The sequence below is a fragment of the Stegodyphus dumicola genome, chromosome 6 (assembly GCF_044657685.1).
Source record: "Stegodyphus dumicola isolate Sdum_Otavi_A_Nest chromosome 6, ASM4465768v1".
Classification (NCBI taxonomy): Eukaryota; Metazoa; Arthropoda; class Arachnida; order Araneae; family Eresidae; genus Stegodyphus; species Stegodyphus dumicola.
Window position 1 is genome coordinate 36,955,990 of NC_140773.1, and position 24,697 is coordinate 36,980,686.

General features: G+C 31.3%; 1 protein-coding gene across 1 annotated transcript in view; it reads left to right on the plus strand.

Annotated features, from left to right (window-relative positions):
* The first annotated feature begins 72 nt into the window (after positions 1–72).
* The window catches only part of LOC118202096 (ankyrin repeat and SOCS box protein 14-like), a 34,105-nt gene continuing 9,480 nt past the window's right edge, over positions 73–24,697 (plus strand). The window contains exons 1-2 of the mRNA XM_035374250.2: positions 73–229; positions 18,379–19,332. Of these exons, the coding sequence (XP_035230141.1) occupies positions 18,412–19,332 (921 nt within the window). The 5' untranslated portion in view covers positions 73–229; positions 18,379–18,411. The remainder of the gene's footprint in view (positions 230–18,378; positions 19,333–24,697) is intronic.

Here is a 24,697-nt window from a genome sequence, read left to right on the forward strand (position 1 = left end):
CACGTGCTACTGTTTACAGCCAAGTATCCCAGCATCAAAGACCCTGAGGTATTACTGCGCAATTTCAGAATTCAAAAAGATTGGCTCTAGGAAGAACCTTCAGAATATCTAGTCGTTTGAGCGGTTCCTGTTGTTTATTTGTTGAAGTTCCAGACATTTACTGTAGTCTGATAAAAGAAGGAGAACGAAGAGGAATACAAATCTTTAACTTGAAAGTCTTCATTGCAAGGTAGGTGCAAGAAATGAGATTCTGAAAATTTAATCATTTAGATTTATTAATTTAAATAAAAACTCAAGTTTTCTATTATTAACATTTGAACAACTTCGAGCCAGTTGCCATCCTACATAATACTTAAACTACAAGAACGCCAGTTGTCGTATTATGCTAATAAAAACAATTTCCAAAAATGGAAAAAAAAAAAAAAAAAAGATTTATAGTTATTTTTAATTGCTGTAGTTACTAAATTAAACGACAGCTGATTTGGATTCGGAATGTTCATATTTTAGAGAGAGTCAAAGCATTTCACATAGTACATCATATTGCCGTTATGGCAATTTATACTCCGCGCAGGTAGCGTCAAGTTTTATTTACAACACCAATTGGCGTGTTCCGTGGTTACGTTCTATGATATTAGACTATTTAGTACATAATAGATTGGAAGGGTTTTAGTATTTTTTTAGAGCAGTCCTTGTAACATGCCATCATTTGGCAATAAATAAAATAGGCATGCTATTAAGTTTAATATTTATTTCTAAATTTAGCAAAATTAAATTCAGTTTAAAACTCTGCAGTTACAATCAGTATTCATTTAAGGTGTAAATTAAAGCAATTATAGTTGTCTGAAAATAAATGCTGGGATTCGATTGATAAAGTTTAAGATAAATGCTATGATTCAATCGATAAAGTAAATTTTCAAAGATAGATGAATGTTTCAAAAATAATAGCAGACGTAGTATAAAAATAAAATAAAAAATTCATAGTTTTTAAATTTTTGAATACGCGGATAATTCTCACGTACTTTGCCACATTCTGTTAAAGAAGCAAAAAACACATATTTTATTTTTTACGTTTTAATAGTCATATAATTTGCTTTATTTAGTAAAGTTCTATCTTTTCAATTTGCATATAAACGGTATTTTTTCTGTTTGTGATAAATTCTTCAATGCTGAAGTGCTAACAACTCGCAATTTACACAAACGTTTCTTTATAATTAATTTGTTAGAAGACTGTTTACAGTTGATTTATGATATTTTATATTAATATTTCTCACTATTGACTTCTCAATAGAAAATGTTGAACAGGTAGGCATATCAAAGTATTTGTCTCTTCATTATCATATAACAGGTAAAAGAGTGGGGAGGGACGAATGATTTTTTTTTTTAGAGAAAGGATTTTATAACTCTACAGAAATGCAAATATCGTTTATTAATAGTAATACTGTACATTTGTTTCAGCATAGAGTATTTTTTTTCTGCTATATATTACGTTTGGACATTCTCCAAGGCTGAATGGAGTACAAAATATAGGTTTCTGTAAGAAAACTGAATTATAAAAATGACTGGAAAGTTATTGAAATACGTTAGAATGAAAGTAATTTCGCTTAGTAACTAATTATTTGTTACTAATTAATAAATCTGATAACAGTTTTGTGCCATTAGATTAAATAATAAACATAGTTGTTTTTAAATTTTATTGTCGAAACTATAATAGTACTATAATAATTTTGATTTCATATTTTTATATCCTTGATTGTATTTCCCGTAAATAATTAAGATCATTAAGTAATTTGTAAAAGCTAAAACCAAAATTTTATTGCATCTTATATCATCAAGCAAAATAATTTAAACAAAATGATGCACGAATCATCAACTGTTTGCTAAAAGAATTAAGCTTGTAGGATTTGAAAATTTGTCTATATTAAAAGCTTTTCTTCAGGTGGTTGAATTGAATTTTCTTAGTTTGAAAGATTAGATTTAATTTATTGAACTGAATTAACCCTGAAATAAAAAAAAAAAAAAAGTTTTAAATAGCTTTTCTTCAACTCATATGGGATCCATTAACGGTTAAGTGGCAAGACCATTGAATATTGATAGCTCATTTTGAGTTCAAATTCCAACGAACGGGCTAGCTATATGAGAGTTTTCGAAGTTATCCTCATGTGTAAGATGAATATTTATATCAATATATATGAATATATACGAATGTGAAGATTTTATCTAATAACAGCTTCTACGAATGCATCCATACCTTATTCTTGACCATAATCTAATCTGCCCATGCCTTTCATATTCATTTCTTTGATAATATTTAAAACAAGGTTTCGAATACAATATGGAATTTTGTTGAAATATTTACACTTAAGGAATAAAAATTTAGATAAACTCTTTCTCTCAATATTTTTGAATTTTATTGCCTAATAATTAAAGTAATTGAAAACTACAAATATTGAGCTATTTAGAACCCAGCTATTACTGCTTTGTTGTTAATTCTTTATTTAGACAAAAAATAGCCGCCTGGAAAACTTATGGAATATCTTGCCGTACAACGTTCCTTGGTCATAGACTTCGAACATCAGTAGCGATAAGACAAATTTCTATATCTTCATCCATTTTTGAACCAAAACACGCCAAGAAATGGAATTGTGAATCTTTTACCTGAATTATACGTAATTCATCATCTCTAACTTTTACTAAAAGGTACACACAAAGATCCTTTGAAGTTTTGGCCAGTTGCCGATTGGAACAGCTTCATATGTTAAATCTGGAAAGCTTATCGTCATGTGAGAGAAAGCATTGCCATTTTAAATGCATTTCATCCATGACTTTGGGCAAACTTTTGAACAAAGGAATTCTTGAAATGAAGCAGTCACGAGAAACGGTTAACTTGCCAGTTTTAAGTATTGCACTTTAATGTCTGTATTTAGCAACTTTAGGATATTTGTTTTGTTTATATTGCATCACGAGTTGTTGCGCGCTTAAAGCAATACAGATAAAGCACGTGAATCTGGGAGTTAAGTGTAAAAATACTCTTATCTTGCTGCCGTTTTCACCCAGTGGAGCAAGATGCTACCATTTTAAGCAAATTGAAGGAAAAAAATGTATTACGATCATGTGTGATGCTTATGCACTGTTCTGAACCAATACTGCAGAATTCAAGAAAAGCAATAGTATCTAACATAAAATTCAGAGTAAAATTACATCACAGGGTACTTGCATAAAAGAAACCATCCTTAATGGAAGTCGCTAAAATTTCAGAATGTGTTAAGCTCTGGAAACCGTGCATAACAATTCTTCAGTTTTACTAAGGCAACGTTGCGATTTTCTTATGCCTTCTTTTGTTGCATTCAAAGTTCGAATGGTTTTTATAGACAAAACGTAAATTTTTTTTAATCTTAAACAGCAATTTTAAAATATGTACGAATGTGATTTACCAATAGTGACCCCCCGGGGGGTCGACGTAGAGAACTCTGCGAAGCTACTGGCTAGGATCTGTACCTAGGCAGTCTCGGCCACGGGGGTATAATAGTTCGAACTTGACGGTTCCCGAAGGCCCATGGAGTAAGTTGATACTTGCTTTTCATGGGTTGGCTGGTGTAAGTCCCTTCCACCAGGGTATTGGTAGCCAAATAGTAAACTGGACCATTGAGAGTCTGGTCACTGCTGTCCTTGGTATTCCATGCAAAGCCTAAGGACAGGGGCATCCCGTGTAGTACTGGTGGGTAGCATTTTCAACGACCGGTCAAAGCGCCAAGTTTATTATAAGCCCACCCCATCGTGGTCTCTGATCGCTGGAACGGTGGTCTTGGTTGACCAGTGTAGCGGTGGGCCAGTGTTTCTGGTGGAGATCGATTTTGAAGCTGTTGTCCTGGTGATGTGGGCACCGGGACCTCAGTTGGAGTGTTAGACCATCTCCAAGGTGGCTTATTACTGGTTGCCCGCCCCGTGCCTGATATCGGGGGTTTTCAGTTGGGCTTAAACCAGTCGTGTAGTGTCATTTAGTTGACGAGGCACGTATAAAGTTTAGTTAGTTAGTTACCAATAGTGAAAGAAACTGTGCTAACAATTTTGAAGGAGTATAGTATTTTACCACGAGGTCTATCTGTCTAAGAGAATTAATGTCTTCGTCGAGACTTTTTAAAGAACACTAACTCGTATTCACTTTACACACGGAGAAAGCCATGAAAACCAACCGTGCAGCCAACTTGTTTAACCTGGGATCGAACACAAAATAGGTCGAGCAGCCAGTATTCAGCGTTCTCAAACACTCGGCCACTTGTGAGGCTATAGTTATTTTGAATCTATTTTTAAAACAATCACCATAAAATTTCCATTGGAGCAAAATAAAATAAAATTGCTTATAAGTGGGTTCATCGATTGCTTTTCAAAATGAATGCCCAATTAAAAACCTACATGTAATGAAAGTTGTGTTTATTACTATAAGTCATGATTATTTTTTTCTATAAAAAGTTATCAAACTGCGTTAAGGCGGACTGAGTACCTGTTATAGTTCTAAGAGACGGCCAGTTATATTTCGCTGTATAATAAATTAATGAATCCTTTTAGGTTAAAGATTAGCTGTCATATTAGTTTAAAATCTGATCATAGTACAGTTGACGGTGGCTCCACTACAGTGAAGGGTGTTTAGAATTTAACTGCAGTTTTTAGTACACGGGAAGCATAATGAAGAATACATTGGACGGAAATTAAATATCCATACTTATAAAGTCCTCGTATATGTAAATATAATGCAAGTATATATTTTGTGTATTCTGTGGAATATATTAAGACTTTGTCTAAATGCTCGCACGTAATCTAACAATTCACATGAAAATTTTAGAACTGTATATGAGCGAAAACTTTCCGTCAATAAGAAAAGTAAAAGCTAAATTACTTGAGATGATTTTGATACTAAAATTAAGCATAGCTATGCCTTTTTTCCGGTATTTTTAAGTTGTACTAAACCCTTAGCCAATTTTGATTGATAACATTAAATTTATCTTAAAGTGAATTGAAAAATGCTTAGAACTTGGCTTAAGTGTCTTTTAATTTCTTTTTACGTTTTATTGTAATTACTCTTACAATTTCAATAGTTATTTTATTTGAAGGTAGTACTTTAATGAGCTGATTAAAAAAAGTAACTAAGTATGTAAACTTTTGAAGCTTCTGCTTTAAAGCTTAATATGTGAAAAAGCCTTCTTTCGTATATGTAAATCCTTTCGGAATTACGATTACGCATATTAGTGCCACTACTTATGGTAAAATTTGAATGTATTTACGTTGTATGTATTACATTTAAGTTAAATGCTCATATTATCATTCGAGATGATTTATACAAGATGGTTCAAAAGTCGCCCACATCCAGCTTAAAAAAATTATGGAAATTGTAAAATAGATATTAATATCAGATTGTTTTAATGGATGACATCCCCGTACTCTTACAAGTAATACATCATTTGAAATTTCAGTTGCAGTTTAATTTTATTACTTTTAAAAACCGCTTGTTTAGGGCAAGATGGAGATGAGTTTTCTCCAAGCAGAGCGAATGTTTATCATTGAGCATTACTTAATAATTATTAATAATTATTACTGTTTTATAAATAATTTAATATAAATAGTAGAAGCGTAAACATCAGTAGAAAAGAAAAAAGCAAAATGGTAAAGAAATTATTAAATTAAGTGTCATTGAATTGAAACTTGCGTGAATAAAATTGGTTAGAACCTTTCTTTATTATGCAGTGCTTAATTATATTGCCTATTGTTATGTATAAAAGCAATTCGCAAATTAGACATCATTTTATGTCTTTGACATCATTTTATGTCATCCTATTTGAGTGTGTACGTTTTATATATTCCGTAGATAAAAGAGAAAGGAAAACAAAAGGAGACAGGACCCAGTAATCTGCCCTCGATTAATAAGAAATTGACTGCATTTTTTCCATGACGATTTTGGACCACGTAATAACAATGTTGTCTAATTCTGTATAATTCATTGGACGTATTTCTGATAAAAAAAGTTTTGTGCAAAAGGTGGTTATAAACATTTAGCCAATAACTTGCATCGCTTATATAAATCTCTTGCCCTATTATTATTCTTTCAAAAATAGCTAGAGCCCTCATCTAATAATTTATTGCTATTAGCTAAGAGGGCATTTATCAGCTTAGCGAAGCTTTATTTTGACCTGTTAAATATTCTGTAAATTATATTTAACGGTTTAATTAATAGGCACTATTTAGCAGTAAAACGTATGAATGAACAAGGTATAGAGTACAGAAGGAATAGGGTGAAGAAAATTAAAATCTAACTCGAAATAAGTATCGATAAAACTAGTATGAGTAGTTTCTGAAGAAAGATGTATGATGTTAGAATTTCATAGTGTAAGAAATTATGTACATTTATTATAAAGAATGTTTTAGATACTAAGCAATTAGGACTGTGAAAAGATAACAGAACATATGCAGATTCTGAAGGCTTTCGAGACAAACTAATTTCGGTAGATTTAAAGGTTTTTGAGACAATTAATGCAAGCATTATTATGAGGATGTAACATTTTATAAAAATAACTAATTCCGATAAAAATATCAAATTTTACAAAAGTGCAATAAATTCTTGAGGTGGTGGATGTTTTTAAGTTAATGACAGTTTTAGGAAATAATTACATAAAATTGTATGCGTGATTTGAACACTTATTTATTTTGAGAAATGTATATGTAAGGTGAACACTTTTTTATTCCCTTATTTTAGTTTTCTGTTTTAAATTAACTGGATATATGCTAGGATTTAATTTAAAAATATCCAATATCTTCGTGAATATTTCTTTCACTTTTTATGAGAGAAGGGAGTTATTACGTCATTAAATCCTGTACTCTTAGAAAATACATTTCCGCTGTTCAAAAGTAATTTTTGTTGCTGAGATTTCCCGGGATCCACCTTGGCTTATATCCAACTCAAGAAATAATAAAATAAACCATCGTCTAAAATAAGTCTAGTAATATGGCATTCTAAATGAATGTAATGGAAAGTCTGATTAAAGAAATGCTGCCAGAATTCAGAATGATAAATTTTTAATTAGTTATATACTATTTCTTTTAACACTGAAACGGTTACCTAGGTGTTTCATGAAATGTAATATATTACGTCACTTAGAAAATGTTAGCTTTCTCAAAGGTGCGAATAGTTTATAAGTAGTTCTAAAAAATTAATCTTGAAAATGAGAATGTAAACAAGATTTTCATATAATAGGAATTTACTGATGCGGTAATGGTCAACAAGTGAACAATCTTAGACGTTTGGTTACTTTCTGTACTTGCATATCATAATAATCTTTTAACGAGGCTTAATTTCATTAGAAGCATGGTGATCTTCCAGTAATTATATCATTATTAATTACCATGGCATTGTATAAAAATTAAATTTCAATCTAAAAATTTCAAATTGGAATCTAATACTTAGAAAAGTTTACCATTAAAGTTTTAAAAAATTCAAAAATGCAAGAAATATGATATAAACTTAAATAATAAATAATAATAAATATGAACTTAAAAAATATAAATAAAATATAAATATAAATATAAACTTTAAAAACATTTATTCTAATTTTATTCTATATTGATGCCAGTTTAACTGGTAGAACGATATTAAGCCAAACAGTTACGATTATATTCAAATTTATCAATTAATCCTTTGGAAATTCAAGACGCAGAACAAAAAAATCATAATGTAAAACAAAGTGTGGTAGGAAGAAATTTGCTGTAATATTATTTCATTTTAAATTATTGCCACATGGAGACTTCAGCGTTTATTTAATAATGAAAAGATTTAATTATACAAGATGTAGATTTGCATTTGTTTTCAATAGATCGCCTATGCACGAGGCTTGCAACAAGTATTAACTTTAAGCATTTTTTAAATATTATCAAGACGCCAAATTCGCTTATTGGAGATAATAAAAACTAGATAACCTTCCTAAAAGGAATTTTTAAGCTTGTCGAAGAAAAGTATTTCTTTCGAGTTGTTTAAAGGATTTATCTTTCCAAGAATAAAAATGTATATTTTTAATCAAATTTCAGTCATATCAATTAAACGTTTTCATGATATTATCCGTAAGTATGTACAGTGTTGTAATAATTTCACCAGTAATGAAATTTAAAATTTTTGCCATAAACGGAATGCATAGTTTCTCTAAATTTCATATATTTGCCAAAGAAATAAAAACAAAAATATATTCCATGAACTCATATACTCGTCTTGAAGTATATTGGTGTATAGAATAATCTGATATACCTATCTTATATATCAGGTTTTGATATTTGGAAGTACAGTCTGAAGTACCTGTTTTGCCACATAAAGTATAATCATATATTGTATAATCTGATGTATCAGGTCTTGATATGTGACGGATAATTTAATGTACCCGTCTTGATATAGTTGTTTTGAAGTATAATCACTTAAAGAACTGAAATGAAAAGGATGGTGTACGATAAATTGAAAATTAACATTCCAAAAATTTGAATTGCCGATAGCAATCAAATAGATAAATTATCTGTCTTATTAGAATCAAGCACGCATTTTAACTTATTTAAATCATTTATAAATCATTTTAGCGAAATTGTCGGTAATGGCACATTTATGCAAGTATGTGCGTTTGTAGTTTTAATTCTTTTTCGTATAATATCAGTAAATAATTGCAAGTACAGATATGAGGGCAGAATCAGTCCTTCTTAAAAAACAACGGCTTTTTTTCTAACCTATGTTTACTAAATTTTGGGGTAGAAGAGTTGTTTTGCAAAGTATGATTTAAAATTTAGATTAAAATAACACTCTAAATAATGGTTATATTTAACTTTCGCGTTGTTTTTTCTTCTATCAACGAAATTCCCAGTTCCATACCTAAAGTTACCCTTCCGGATATGAATGCCTGGGGTATTTACCATTCCCTGCCAGTGTAATTTAATTTAAACTGATCAAACTAAAACAGCTCTAAAATTTCGTGGTAAAGAATGTGAAAATTACGTTAGGAAAAAAGAAACACAGAAAACCCCTGTTGCCCAGTACTGTTGGTCAGAAAATTTACACTTTCTATTTTTTTTCTGCAGTCAAAATTATTCAAAATTGCTGAATTTGATTTTTAGAAGCATCTCACGTTTAGAAAAATCTTTGTTCTAGTTAACGACCCTAATTTCAATCCATTTTTACCCTCAGTCTTTAAGGAAATTGTTTTAGTTTTCTTGTTTCATCAATAGATGGCGCCAGTAACTTGACTTCTTTCCAGTTATTCTTATCTTATCACCATATTCTATCTCATTTATTTGCACTTAGGCAGCTGAAGAAGTTGGTTCTGTATTTAAACCATCAAAACTAGTCCTGCAAAATTTACAAACATTACTTTGATTCTTGTTGTTTAACTTATCCAGTGCAGTCTAAAAGTCGAATATACGTTTGAAACAATGTTTCTGATTCCAGATTTACTGAAATCACAAAAGAATTATATTAGATTTTTCTTTTGGCCGTAAAATGTTGTTAGCTTGTTTCGTCAAAGCGTTCAGCAATTCTTCAACTTCTTTTCAATAAGTTGTAAAAATTCGTTTTGACAATTTACAGCAGACAAAGAAATAAATATTGGCGCTAGTAAAAATCAGTATCTCTGGCAGTGATGAAATCCTCTGCTGCTCGATAAATTAATGCGTTGTTGGCTAAGCATTATTTTGAACAAAAGTGATAATCTATTTCGGAAAAGTGATAATCTATTATGTATGGAGAGTATGGAGGATAGAGCAAAATTTTGCATTCCATTATGTTGATTTATTGTGTAGTCGGGACGTTTTATGTGATCGTGATATACAATTTGTCATATGTAATCGGACGATATTCTGAAACTCCATACCTATTCACAATTGCTGGTTGCTTAAAGCAGTGGTCTTAAACTCAAAATTCATGCTGGCTGAATTCTCTATTTAAATGCAGCTGACGGGCAGAAAATTAAAAAAAAATTAAAATCATTTTTAACAAAGCTATAATAATGATAAAATTAATAAATTTTAAATTTTACTTAATGAATATTTATTAAAACATGCATGAGCAATAGTGATTGAAACACAAAATAAAAAAATCAAATTTGTATTTATTTTAAATTTTTTATTCAAGTCTATACGCTGGTGTTTGCAAGAAATTTCTATGATTATACATTGTAATTCAAACGTACTGGCAGGTAAATATTAAATTTTAGACTGACATTTATTTCAGGTAATTAAAGTGTATTGAATTAACAATTAAATAAGTAACTTTCAACTTTAACCGGAAATTTCAGAATGTGGAAAAGTCACCAGCTCTCAGCTAAAAATCTAAATTTTCTGGCTGTGTCAACTTGGGAGTTCTTCCCACATTATCCCATTCAAATGGCTTTATGTACCTGAATACATAGACCTGAATACATACCTGAAGCGTACAGTACCTGAATACATGTACCTGAATACATACCTGAAGCGTACAGTGATAAAGTCTCAACTTATACAGTCTATCTTTTATTCTTCAACAGCAGTTACGCAGTTAAGCTCATTCAATACCTTTATGTCTTTAAAACCATAAGCACTACAACTCCAATAAATATACAATTAAAACTGATTCTCAACTTAGTAAAATTGTTGCCCACTGACCGTAAGTTTGAGATTACTGGCTTAAAGCACAATCTGTCATACATTTGCCGATCGTTCTGCTTCATAGAAAGGATGATCAGTGAATAACACCAGAGGAAGAGCATCACATAGTAAACAATATTTCTGAGTATGCAAAAGTGTTCTTTAAAAGGCTTCCTGGAGTCCTTCCACTTCGTCCACAGTCTTACGATAAAAATCTTTCTTCTTTACTTCTTCGTAAGAGAGAAGAAAACTCTTCCAAAAGCCCGGTTTTGTCAATGAGTTCGTAACACCCCACGTGTTCGAGCTTCCTTTCTATTCCTGTTATTGTCAAGTGCTTTGAAACAAGTGCATGCAAGGTAATCATAAAAATACTTTCCCGATATATGAACATCCAGTAGCCTATCCACTCAACCTTCTGCAATAGAAACTTCAGAAGGTATGCGCTCGAATGTATAATGATTTAAAACAACAGAGCTCTCACAGTACGGCACCAGTGATCAAATTACGAAATTTTCGAATGGCAACAACCACCATTTTTCCTGTGCCAATTGATCAGAACATTGAAAAAATAGCTTTAAAATGATACACGTATGACGAAAATTCTCAACTTAATAAAACTGTTGTCCACTGACCGTAAGTTTGAGACTGCTGAGGCTTAAAGCACAATTTGTCATACACTTGCCGATCGTTCTGCTTCGTAGAAAGGATGATCAGTGAATAACACCAGAGGAAGAGCATCACATAGTAAACAATATTTCTGAGGATGCAAAAGTGTTCTTTGGAAGGTTTCCTGGAGTCCTTCCACTTCGTTCACAGTCTTATAAAAATCTTTCTTCTTTATTTCTTCGTAAGAGAGAAGAAAACTCTTCCAAAAGCACGGTTTTGTCAGTGAGTTTATAACACCCAACGTATTCGAGCTTCCTTTCTATTCCTGTTATTGTCAAGTGCTTTGAAACAAGTGCATGAAGGTAGTCATAAAATACTTTCCCGATATATGAACATCTAGTAGCCTATCCACTCAACCTTCTGAATAGAAACTTCAAAAGGTATGCGCTTGAGTTTGTAATGATTTAAAACAACAGAGCTGTCACAGTACGGCACCAGTGATCGAATTACGAAATTTTCGAATGGCAACAATCACCTTTTTTTTCCTGTGCAAATTGATCAGAGCATTGAAAGTTTATAAATAGCCTTGAAATGATACACATATGACGAAAGTTGCGGAAGTAAAACATCTGCAAGCATTGTGAGGGATGAATGACAACGCAAGAGAGGAGACTGAAAATTTTTTTTATCGAAATTACAAGTTCTCAACGTGTATCACTTTTGAAAACAGAATCATCTCCCGCAGCTTTGCGGTTTCGTGGCCACCGCAATCCTCCGATCTCACTCCGATGGATTTCTAGGGTTACTTGAAATCTGAGGTGCACGCATCAAATCCAAGAGATTTGTAAGAATTGAAAGATGCTATAAAACGGGATACAGATTCGTCCTGCGTTCCTCATTACAGTCTACGTTCTACGTTCCTCATTACTGTCAACAATCTTCCACCTGCAATGCGTTATCGTCTGTGAAGATGGGTATGTTGAAATTTGTAATTCCAATAAAATTTTTTCCTCTCTCCTGTCTCATGCTGTCATCGGTCCTTTAAAGTACCCTTCTTTAAAAAGTGGGTGTTGCCATTCGAAGGCTTAGAAATATTTTCCTTGTAATTGAGAGTTCTATTATTTTAAATCGCTACAATCTTGAGCGTATACCTACAAATAACGACATCTGAAATTTCATTTCGATCGGTTGAGCGGTTAGGCCGCTAGGGGCCTTCGGGAAAATGTTTTCCTGGCTGCCCTGTATTTAGTGTATGGACGATCTTATTCATGGATTGTTGTGGATATGATTGGTTTAAATAATTTTATTTATATGAATCAATGAAGAAAGAAGTGTAGCCAAAAGTTAATTTTGTAGGCCTAGATCTCCTCAGCGCTATTTTGAAAACTAAAGGCGAGTGCTATTTCTTTCAGCATTTCTGCCTCCAGCGCTTTTACTATAACCCTTTGCAGAATTTCTTACCTTGAACTTGTAAAATTATTGTCACCTTATTTCAGTAGGTTTCATGATTGACTTAATGCCAGTAATATGCGGTGTTTAATGCTCGTTGAATAAAAAAAAGTTTGCATATGCTTCTTCCACATGTAACGTTACCAAATGACATACAAAAATTTGTATAACCTTAGTGCTTGTTGTCTTCCGCATCTAGTTGTAATCTGGCATTATCTACTGGCCATTTCATTTACAACCACAATATTTTAGCTATGCCAGTTAGTAACAATGTCTTTTTGTATATAACTAATTTTTACATGAAGCGTTCTTTCTGTAATACAGTGAACCAAAAAGTCAATAGAATAATGACATAAGCTCTTTGTTATGAATATGTATTGATAGAGTAATTCTTTATGACATACATTTCGAGTTGACCAAATGAATAATTTTTTTGTGATTTAATGATTTTATCAGTTATATGAAAATTACGAAGAACGAAAAGGGAAAAGAAATTTGAGTTCACTCCGAAATGTTAATAATTGTTAATATATTTAGCTATTGTTGTTAATGAAGCCTTAATACTTCAGATAGTTCAAAGGGTTAGTACTTCACATATTGAATAATAAACTTAAGGTTTCATTTACAATGATTAAATAAAACAGTTTTACCAGTTTAGACGACAGGAGAGCCTTGTTTTAGTTAGATGAATGACAAATATAATACATGTTAAAAATACGTTTTTGAGTTTCCCTGAATTTTGTTCTTTCGTAATGAGTTTGTATTTAAATTTAGTCGCCTCTTGCAGTATGCTCTGCGCAACGCCCTTATTAATAAAAGTTAAATGATCGATGGGTTCAGCCAATTTTCAACAGATGCAAATCTCTGGCCATTTGGAAAAACGTATATTGAATAGTTACATAAAAGTGATATAGTGTAATATTTAGGATACCCTGAAAAGAATTCAGTAAACCTTTCAACTATATTTTAATAATTTATCTATTTAAACATTTCGTTCAATCATTATTTGTATTATCATTGAACTGACTGATCAAAATTCATTTTTCTTACGTCTAACAATATATTTTTGTACAGCATACAAACACGACAATGTTGATTTAGGGTATAAAAAGCACATACTTACCAAAAAAAGTAATTTGTAGGTTTCTTGTATCAACAATCACATTTTGTGTTATTGTGATACCATGAAAAGAAATAATTACATATTTCAATTAAATGAACATCTTTATATGGAGAAGATACGTATTTTGTAGTTAGAACTAATTGGAAAAACTGTAATAAATCATCTGCGGATATCATAAGGCTGAATAATATATATATATATGCTAGTTATGCAACAAAAATTTGTCAACAACAGCAGTAAAGGAATGATAATTGAAATTCTTGAGAAGCACTTTGATGCAGTGGCAGTTATTGTAACTAGATTTCAATAACTGTAATGATACAAAAATAAGTAGAATTTATATTGAAGAGTTAAGTACTACGTGTCGTTTCTTCATAACCCTTTTTCGTCATCCTATTTCTACGATTCCTTCAAGTTTCATAAGTTTGCATCATCTCAGATTAGTGAAATGCGATGTTGTTCACAATTTCTTGACGATTATTTACAAACAAGATCAGTTTATGATGTTGATTTGCTTTTCAACCTTTCTGAAGAGTAGTTTCTTTAATATTTTCTTTAACTGAAAGCAAGAACAAAAACGTTGAGTTCACGGAACTTGCGCAATTCTCATCCTTTTCAGCTAAAAATTTGGAAGTCAGCCATATCCATCCCCAGACTTGAGCAACTATGATGGAGCACTAAAAATAACAGGATGAGTTGCGACACCTTGTATTCCGAGGAACTCACCTAGCCTATTTTTTCTTTTTTAATTTGCCACCGGTAAAGGGTTCAAGCACACCGAAAGGTGCGCATGGCTGGGTATGATTCAGTACGTTGATCCCCAGGTGAGGATGGCTTTGTTCTCCGGGTTAACCTGGAATTCCTTCCTCACAGATTTGTAGTTACACAATTCTCGTTGTCCCAGACAGCATTGTGCATAGACTAGCGGTCTTTGACTTCAAGAAATTTTGCAAGATGTAATTTCTGATGAATAGCATTTTGAGTTCTTGGACAGAACTTGGCAAGCATCGCCGTCAAGTACCTGAACTAATTGTAGGTTGATGCTGCATTTAAATTATATTGCTTATATACCTAAACAAAAACCACAGATTTAGAACTAGTTCTTTAACGAGAGGCAACATCAATAAAGATAAAATTGTGAGAATGATATCAAATTTTGATGCAGCGAATATGGCTTAAGAATTACTCTGCTTGGTGTATTTTACTTGATGTATCAGGAAATATTACTGCGTAATCAATGTTTTGTGGTTACGGGTCGAAATGCCTACATTAAGCAGATAAAGATTCATAGTACGTAATTAAAAGAATTATTTCATTACAAAATTCTCTTAAGATCCACCTTTCCTAATATATTATCATGAAGTCAGATTTTGCTGCTATCTATGTACAAACTACAGCAACATATTTCTGAAACTGCGTTTTGCTTGTTTTCTAAACATAAATGTTAATAAATAAAGTCTTTTCGTATTTAAAATGGAAATTATTCAATTCCATGGCATTTCCCTCTTTAGACTTATTGTTTATTTAGGTAATTTTAATGTTTTATCAGTTAAATAATTTAAATGGATAAGTGATATTGGCTTTAATGTAACTTTTTAACTTTCGTTCCTTTCGGTATCTAAGAAAATACAAAGCAATCTTTTTCTGACTAAAATTAAATTAGACCCAAATTTAAACACAAAATACGTAATGTTTATTCACAAATATTTTTTCAAGTACTGTCTTAAAACATTGTGATTTTTTACAATATTCTATCTATATAAAACATAGGTTTTTAAAAATAATAAACATTTTAGCTGATTCATATACTCAGATTAGGCAAAAGGAAAAATTTACTTTTTGCTTTATTATTATATAATTTTGTTTTTGAAGTTTATGCATTTTATCTGACACTATTATTAATGAGTGAAAATTATATATTATTTTGCTAAGAAAAATATAAATTTTAGAGATATATATCCATGTATTTTTCCTTTTTAAATTACATAATTTACATTTTTGATATATTCAAATCAATTTCATCAAACGTTACAAAAGTAGTTCTGGATTAAAAGTTTGACTGATACTGAAGTTTGTAAAGATTTTGACGCTTGAACCATAGAAGTGATTAGACTTACTCAAAATTGTTAATTCACGACTTTTATTTTTGGTTTTAATTTTTAAATTTTGGAATGTAGAGATGTCTGTTAATCATATGTCTTATTATTTCTAGAATTCTAAAAACAATTTCGGAATGTAATGTATTCTCATTTATTTTACTGACCTAGTATATTACAAGGTGTCTGTAGATGTGGGGAATTGTATCAGTAATTTTTTTAATATTTTAAGTTGGACAGTAACATCGAAGAAATTTTTATAGAAAGTAAACTAAGATAGGAATTTGACGAAAGCGTAGGCGTAAATCTAAGCAGACGTGAAATAAATGAAGACTTGAAATTTTAGAATTCCAGAAATTTTAAAAATAAAAAGTTCTAGTGAATTGCTTATATTGTTAAATATAAAAAGGCCTAAAATCCCTCCTTAAAGCGACTTTTTTTATTTCTTTGCTTTCAATCGTAAGACGAATGGTATTCCATACAAAACCTTTTAAAAAATTTCCAGAAGGCATTCCCAGTAGCCATTGATACTTTCTTAAAATTCTAATTGTTTGGTCACAGTTATAAAGACCAGAGGTAGAAGATGCTGGACAATACGGCATTTAGTGCATTGTCCCACTCCAGGATATGTTCCTTAAAATGTCAAATATTTTGTAAGTGTTCTAGGATTTACCGTTCCATACGACTTTGGAATATTTTTTGCGAGATCAAAGGTACATTCAGCACTGATGTAATCATGCTTTCTAAATATATGTTTCACGCAACGTTCGATACATACAAAACGAATGGTTTATAAAAGGCTTTCTGAATTTATATTCTGTTTATATTTCGTTCACGGGAAATAGACAGAGAAATGAAAGCATCTGAAAATTTAAAGTAAATCCTTTTTAAAAATTATTGCAAAATGTAAATACTTAAAAAAGAACTTGACTCACAATACATTTTTTTATGAAGAATAATTATCTGATAATGTAGTTTTCAACAAAACATAGCATTTAGAAGGATACAAAATACCAGAGAATTAAACAATTATTCGTGTACAGAACTGAAACTATAGGAAAATTAGCGTGAGTATTGCTCGTTTTTTCACAATCAGATTCCCATAATCAGAACAATCTGATTCCCATAATCAAAACAGTCATCACTCCCATAATCAAAACATCTGTAACATTAATGACTACTTGCTGCAGCATCACAACGTATGTTTGGATAATAAATATAGTGAAATTCTTCACGGTGACCATCCTAAAGTACTTCTGAAGAGTAAACTAACACTATCCTGGAATATCAGTGATAGATATATTTATTCTCTGAGGCGACCAACTTAATAGAAGGCGAAAACTGTTCGGAACCATTGAGAGTCTGGATGGTTTCACTGAAACACGTGAGCAAATGGAAAACACCAATAAAAGGTATTAGTTATCTGAAGAAAGAACATTACACTTCAGTTAAAGGTTTTTAACTGCTGAAATTATTTTCTCGTATACTGGGTTTGGAGAAGTCTGATTATTTTTTTATTATTAACGTTTTTAATTTTTGAAGAAGTACTGATAAATTTTTTGATTATTAACGCTTTTAATTTTTGGAGAAGTAATTTCCATAATGATTAAGGAGTCTCGTTTGAAAGTTGACTAAAGAATCTCACAACAGGAGTAATTTTGAAAGGATGGAAATTCTGTTATCGAATTTCATCCCCTGGATCAATAGAACTTTTGCTCCAGATTTATGATTTATAAATACCAAGTATGAAACAAATCATAAATATAACTGGTGGGTAAATCTTAGTGTCTTTTTTCACATTTAATCCAATTTTTAGAACTGGATTAAATGTATATTTATTAATATTTAAAACCTTTAAACCTCTATAATAGATATATATCCAAGAAACATTACTTTGTTAACTTATAGTTGGAAAGACATTAGGTATTTTTGAGAAGCAGACCTGATGAAAAATTAGCAACCCCTTCGCCGGGAATCGAATCGTGGACCTCTCAATTACGCGCTGAGCGTGCAGACCACTACGCCACGAAGGCTCGCTAAGAAGGCGGGAGAAATACCTTATAAAGCAATAAAATAATAATTGAAGTGTGGTAAACGTCGAACATGGTATTGGACTAACCAAGGATATAAAGCTTACGTTGTAGACTCTTAGTGGAATGGGATGAGTTTAAAGCCACACTAACAGTCAGCAGTTAAAGGTTTTCTTGTTACGTAATTGAATTGCTTAATAAAGATAGCATTACGAAGTTTCCAAAAAGCATGAATTAGATTGTATCTAATTTTAACCAAAAATATTGGTAATTAAAGGTCAGCAGATGAGTTGTATCATGAGGCAGGATAGTATTATAAGGAAAATTAATATAGCATAGTTCTTTGCAAATTTGAATTTTGTTGTTCTTTGCAAATTTGAAGTTGTTTATGCAAAAATATTAAAGCATCGTTTTAATCTTTCTCTTTCTTTTCTTCCAACAGTGACTTTCGTTCATCTACAGTAGTCAAAGAATCATGCCTTCAATTGCTTGTCTTCAGACACTTCAAAGGGAACTTGCAGATAGTATAATTCGATGTGCTCCATTGGACGACATCCGAATTTTGTTGGCCTGCGGAGCTAAGGTTAATGAACCAGTGACTCAGGGCTTGCGCCCCATTCACTATGCGGCTTTTCAGCAATATTTCGATGCTCTTAACCTTCTGCTGGTCAGAGGTTGTGATCCTAACGCTATGGACGAGATTGGATATACAGCTTTGCACCTGTGTGCAGAACGTGGTTATGAAGACCTAGTTCTTCTTTTACTCCAGCACAATGCCAGAGTTTCTTTCACGGAGCTAAATCGAAATGATAAGGCACTTGGAAATCCACCTCGAGCTACTCTTGCTGATGAGCCTTTACGGCTTGCCATTAAGAATGGTCATTATGAAGTCGCTGAAATTTTGCTCAAGAATGGGGCAGATCCCAACGCCAGGTATTTTCTTGGCGCTGAGATCAATTTGATAAGTCCTTTGAACACTCGGTTTTTAGAATTATTGCTCAAATATGGTGCTGATCCGAACTCGAGAGATCGAACTGGTCTTACTCCTCTGATGAAGGCTTGTAGGCACCCACAGGGCCTTCTGGCAGCTAAGATTTTAATAAAATATGGGGCAGATGTGAACGACATGACCTCCGAACGCCATGATAACAGAACTGTTCTCCACTATGCTGTACTGAGTGGCAACATGGACACGGTTAAATTATTATTACGGCATGGCGCAGTTGTGAGATTTTCTGCTGATTACATGAAACCAAGTCCTCTCGATTTTGCGATTCTACGAGGGAACCCAGAAATGGTCAAGCTTCTAATCGAATCTGGAGCAGACGTCAACATGGGATCTCCTATCATAGGTTGCCCTCTGCATATTGCATTATCTGAGAAAGTAGACAACAAGGTAAGCTTATCATTTGCTATGTAAATATTTGAGTTGAAATTAAAGATTTTAATTCAGTGTCATATAAAGAATAAATTCGATAGCAAGTCATGGTAAAATTCAAATAAAACTATGCTGCATAAATGGGTTAAGTGATCTGAATGGGACTGACAATCATTATTCTACATGTAAGGAAAATTAATATTGTTCTGCAAAATTGTTGTTGTGCCTCAATTCTCATTTCTGCTAACTTCTTTCAGAGATAGTCGTAGCACACTATTACTTTCAAGCAAGTTATAGGATGTTTTAATTAAATCATAGGGTAAGGCGTTATGTGACACCTTCTGAACAGTATTTACTCTTATTCATTGTTATTTTAAGCATATTCGTATTTCTATTGTTGTGGTTTGTCTTACTTGTCTTACCTAATCATATCAAGTATACGAATTTTACTGTGGTAACGAGCACAGGATTGAGTCTGTCGTTGGCAAAGGCCTTGAACACTGTATAGGTGACAGTAGGACTTAGGTGGTGGTAGGTGACAGTCAGCTCCATCTCATTTTTGAAGCAGAATCCTCGGGGACCGGATCTGATGGTCTCCCACTTCTCTTCCCGTATCACAAAACTACTTTAGAGGACTTTTGGCTTCCCATGTATCCCTACGGACCGAACTCGAGTGTCTCCCACTTGTCTTCCCGTATCATAAAACCACTCCAGAGGACTTTTGAGTCGCCATGTATTTTGGTTTATCCCATTTTAGGAAATACAATATAATGTTACTAAAATTGAATTATTTGCCTGTTCGGATGTCAATGACGGAGACAAATTTAACTCAGAATTTAACTTTCAGCATTTATTTCCAGCATTTATTTTATTTTTTTTTTTCAGAATTATTTTATAGTTTCCTATAAAATTTAGATGGTCATAAACTGGAATGTTTAGGAAAATGAATGGACTTTTCTTTTATAATCTACTCTATAATAAACTATTTCTTTTATAATCTTAATAATATTTTACTAAACTTACTGAATGGTGTCTTCTCAAAATAATGTTCTTTTTACACTTAGAATGAACTATAACATTATATTTATTTATGTGTAAAAACCATTGTTTACTGATTTTAGATATCATTTAATTAATAAATTTGGTGCTACTTTGGTAGACGGTTGCGCGGATTTTGGCGAGTTTTTGGCAATTTTTCTTTTGGCGAGTAATACGACTTATGGTAAACCCATTGCTGGATAAGTTATTTATGGTAACCGATACTTTGTTGACATTTTATTTTAAAAATAATGCGTGTTATTATGCATAAATTCCGTGTTTTAAATATTATTTATGGCTTCTAAATATTAAAAATCAATTTAATTTTGCATTTTTATTTGAAATAAAAATTTTATTCTTTATCATATTTTATGAAATTTTATGCTGTGGATGATGTAATCAGTGACGTCACCTTACTTTAAAAGTAATTGCTTTTAATATTTATAAATTTAATCTAATGTTTTAAACATTATTTATGGCTGTTAAATATTAAAATACAATTTAATTTTGCATTTCTTTTTTAAAATGATTTTATTATGTATGATTATTTAAATAATTTTAATTCTAGGCGTGATATAATAAGCTCTCTGATTGGTTATAGAATATTTGTGCATTAATGAGCTGTAATCAGCTCCCTGATAGGTTGCTGAAAATTTGTGCATTACCGCGCCATTTTAAAATTTAATTAATATCTTCGAATTTCTTCAAAAATGTCTCCTTCAAAGATGAATGTTTTTGATAAGCACCAAGAATTTTTGGTTTCGGAATCAAAAAATTGTCCTTTGAGACCTTATTTTCGCCAGCCTGGCTTTCCTAATCAAAGATTTATTTATAAATTCTTACAAGGGTCAGAGGAAATTTATTTTAAATTTTTGGAGGAAATGTCGCTAATTGCTTCTTCAATGAAGTGCGAAAATGTAGATCACAGATGAAGATCGTTAGAAGAGCCGATTCTGAGACGGCCGTATATGATATTGTGGTCATGTTGGAAGAAATAACCGCTGTAACGGTAAGAAAATTATTAGACATTCCTCCTTTTTTACCGACAATAAACTAATTGCTGTCATTTTAGCTCTAGTGTACGAAGCGTTCTTATTTACTTATTTTAAAGTATTTAATTTAAGTAATATTTAAATTCTTTTAAACGTTGGTATGATGGTTTGTAATTCGATATTCAATTTACGTAATATTTTAATTCAATTAAACGTTGGCGCGATGTTTTTATACTGGTATTTTTATTCTATTTCTGTGCTATATGAAAGTAATAATTTAACCTTTCTTTAGTATTTTATATTCGTAGTAAATGTATTTATTCTATATAATATATATATTATATTCTATATAACGTATTTTAAAGTATTTAAATTTAATAATATTCTAATTCTTTTAAATGTCGGATGATGTTTTTTATTTCGATATTCAATTTCAGTAATATTTTAATCTAATTAAACGTTGGCACAATGTTTTTATAGCGGTGTTTTTATTCTCTTCTTTGCTATATGAAAGTAATAAGAACCTTACTTTAGTATTTTATACTCATAGTAAATGTATTTATTTACACTTGCCTGCCATCTTAAAAAACGACATTTTCAACAAAAAAATTAATCCATTATTTCTAACGATATTTATTTTTTTTTAAGTTTTGAATACTTTACTATGCGTAAAAACAGCGTTTTTCAAGATGGCTGACGTTTGTAGAAATGGCGCCAACAATTGCGCCAACGTAAATCGCCAAAAATCCGTGCAACCGTCTACCAAAGTAGCACCATAATTTTATATATACTTATAATTAGGAATTTAATATTTTGAGATTTTTGTACATAGCTATTATGCTTCATTTGTAAGTAGGAACCTTAAAACTGAAAATAGATTGCTGTGTTTGTATTGTAATTGGAAAAGGACTGTAGAAAAGTAAATTTAAATAAGACTCCTACAGCAAAAAATAAGAATTAGTTAAGAATGTATCTATACTTGAAAATGTGCGACTTTTTTCGAACTTTCTTCTGAAATTAACGCAACAGTAAAATTAATATAAAGTGTAAATTAAATGTATTTTGCTTGTTGGAGACAAAATAAGCAAATCTAGTCAACTTAAAATGGTTATATTATGAAAATATTTACACTGCAAGAACAAAATTATCTAATATACAGTAAAATGTACGAGCAATAGTTCTACATAAGCTTTTTAAAAATTTGATTGATAACTTAACGTACATATGAGAAGTTAATTTTCAAAACATGGAAAAATTACGAGTTAATATAGTTAAAAACAACGTTAATTACCCATGTATCTAGTGCATAAAATAAAGCTATCTGAACATAAAAGTGATAATTATAACTTTAGAAAAAATACACATAATCAACAGCATAATGAGTAGTGATGAAATTAAGTGAAGTATTTTATAATATAAAAATTAAAAGTTAAATTTGTTAATTTTTCCATCATTTAAATTATGCTGGAATTCCGATTTTTTAGAGTGGTAAACAGTTGTTTTAGTTCTTCGTCAGCATGACGGCTTTACCAATGTCTTTTAGAGATTAAATTTTAGAATACGAAAATACAAAGTTAAATTTTGTTAATTTTCCCCATCATTTAAATTATGCTGGAATTCCGATTTTTGGCAAATCTGAATTCACGAACTGTTTTGCAGAGTGGTCAACAGTTGTTTTAGTTCTTCGTCAGCATGGACAGCTTTCTCAATGTCTTCTACTTTAATAACGAAAGCCTTAGCACGTGGTAAAGATTGTCTAGCAACGTTTCCGGAGAGCTCCACGATTTCTGTGGAAACATACTGCAGTACTGCCAGAAGATATACTGTGGCTTTCTTATCTACAGGCTGATCGTAATTGTCTTGAAGCTTGTGGTGAAGTCGTTGTATGTCAAACTGAATTGCTTTCTGGGCAAAATTTGTTGGCCGGCTAACAGTTCGTTTTACTTTCATCGTTCGGGTTTTAGATCTTGCCATGATTTCGCGCTTCAGATTATTCGATATACGTTATTAAATTTGTCACAAAAATTGTAAAGTTCCACTGAACTGCATCCAGTACAATAATTATCTTTGTTTTCAGTTTAAAAATTTTGATCACATTCAACACGTTCGTAAGCATGCGCATTTTTGGAATCGATCCAGATTTTCCTGTTGCCAATGCATATAAAGAATGAAGTATTTTTATTTTTCAAATTTAATATTGAAAATAGCTTTGTAATATTGCCGCATTCGTAGTCATATGGTTTTTTTTTATAAAGGATATCTATTTATAACATATTTTGCAGTAGCTGTTTTTTATAACTTTTGCTTAAAAATACAAATTAAGAAAAGTTTGCCCTGAAAAACATATTTTAAACAACTAATCGTAAATCAAAGTCTGCAGTTTTTGAAATTATTTAAAATTTTGAGAAGTGAAATTGTAATTTATGCTAAATGGATAAAACTCTCAAAGCAAAACGTAAATGAGAACCTTTTAGCTGTTTAAATTAGCAGTTGTGCAGTAAAATATATATCTACAAATATTTTATGTTCAAAGTAGTAAGTAATATATTTAATATATGTTAAAGGTACTAAATCTAAATAAGAATTATATGTCAGTTCATAAAATATTTATATTAACTCGAAAATATTATGCAAACACACAAATCGTAAATGCTAGATGTAACATATTTATAGACCAGAGAATAATTTTCACCTGTAGTTGTAGGCGTTGACTTAAGACGTTTTCGCAATGTGTAGGGATTGCATTTTTTAATACACAACAGGTAGTTTTATTTGAAGATTCCAAATTTTAATGCAGACTTGGTATTTAAAAGGGAATATTTTCAATACGGATCTTCTTTGTGTATTTACTAGCGAATACTTTCATGAGAAATTCAGAACATTCAGTAAGATTCAACACTAAAAGGAATTCAATTACAAAATTAGTTGGTTAGCAGAGAATAGACCAGCAAGAACTTTGCATTTAAGAGCTAAGAGTTCAATAAGAATTCAACATGAAATAAAATTGCCTCATAGAATGTACAGCATTATCATGCTAGCATACTTCTAATCTTCTATTATATTCCTGCATTTCGATTATATTACCGTGCTCCTAGCAGATTATATTACTGTATTTCTATTTTGCACATTCCAGAAAGATCGAGAAATCGACAACTGAAACATCAAATTAAATGAAAACAGTATAATGAGACAACAACAGAGGAAAACAAAATTCAAACAAATCGGAATCTTAGAGCAAAAATCTTATACAATAATGATGCTATCCAACTGTCTATGAGCCAGATCCATGCGGTCAATCTATTATTTTACGGCATGCGTATTACAGTTGTTTTATGCAATGTCATCCGAACTGC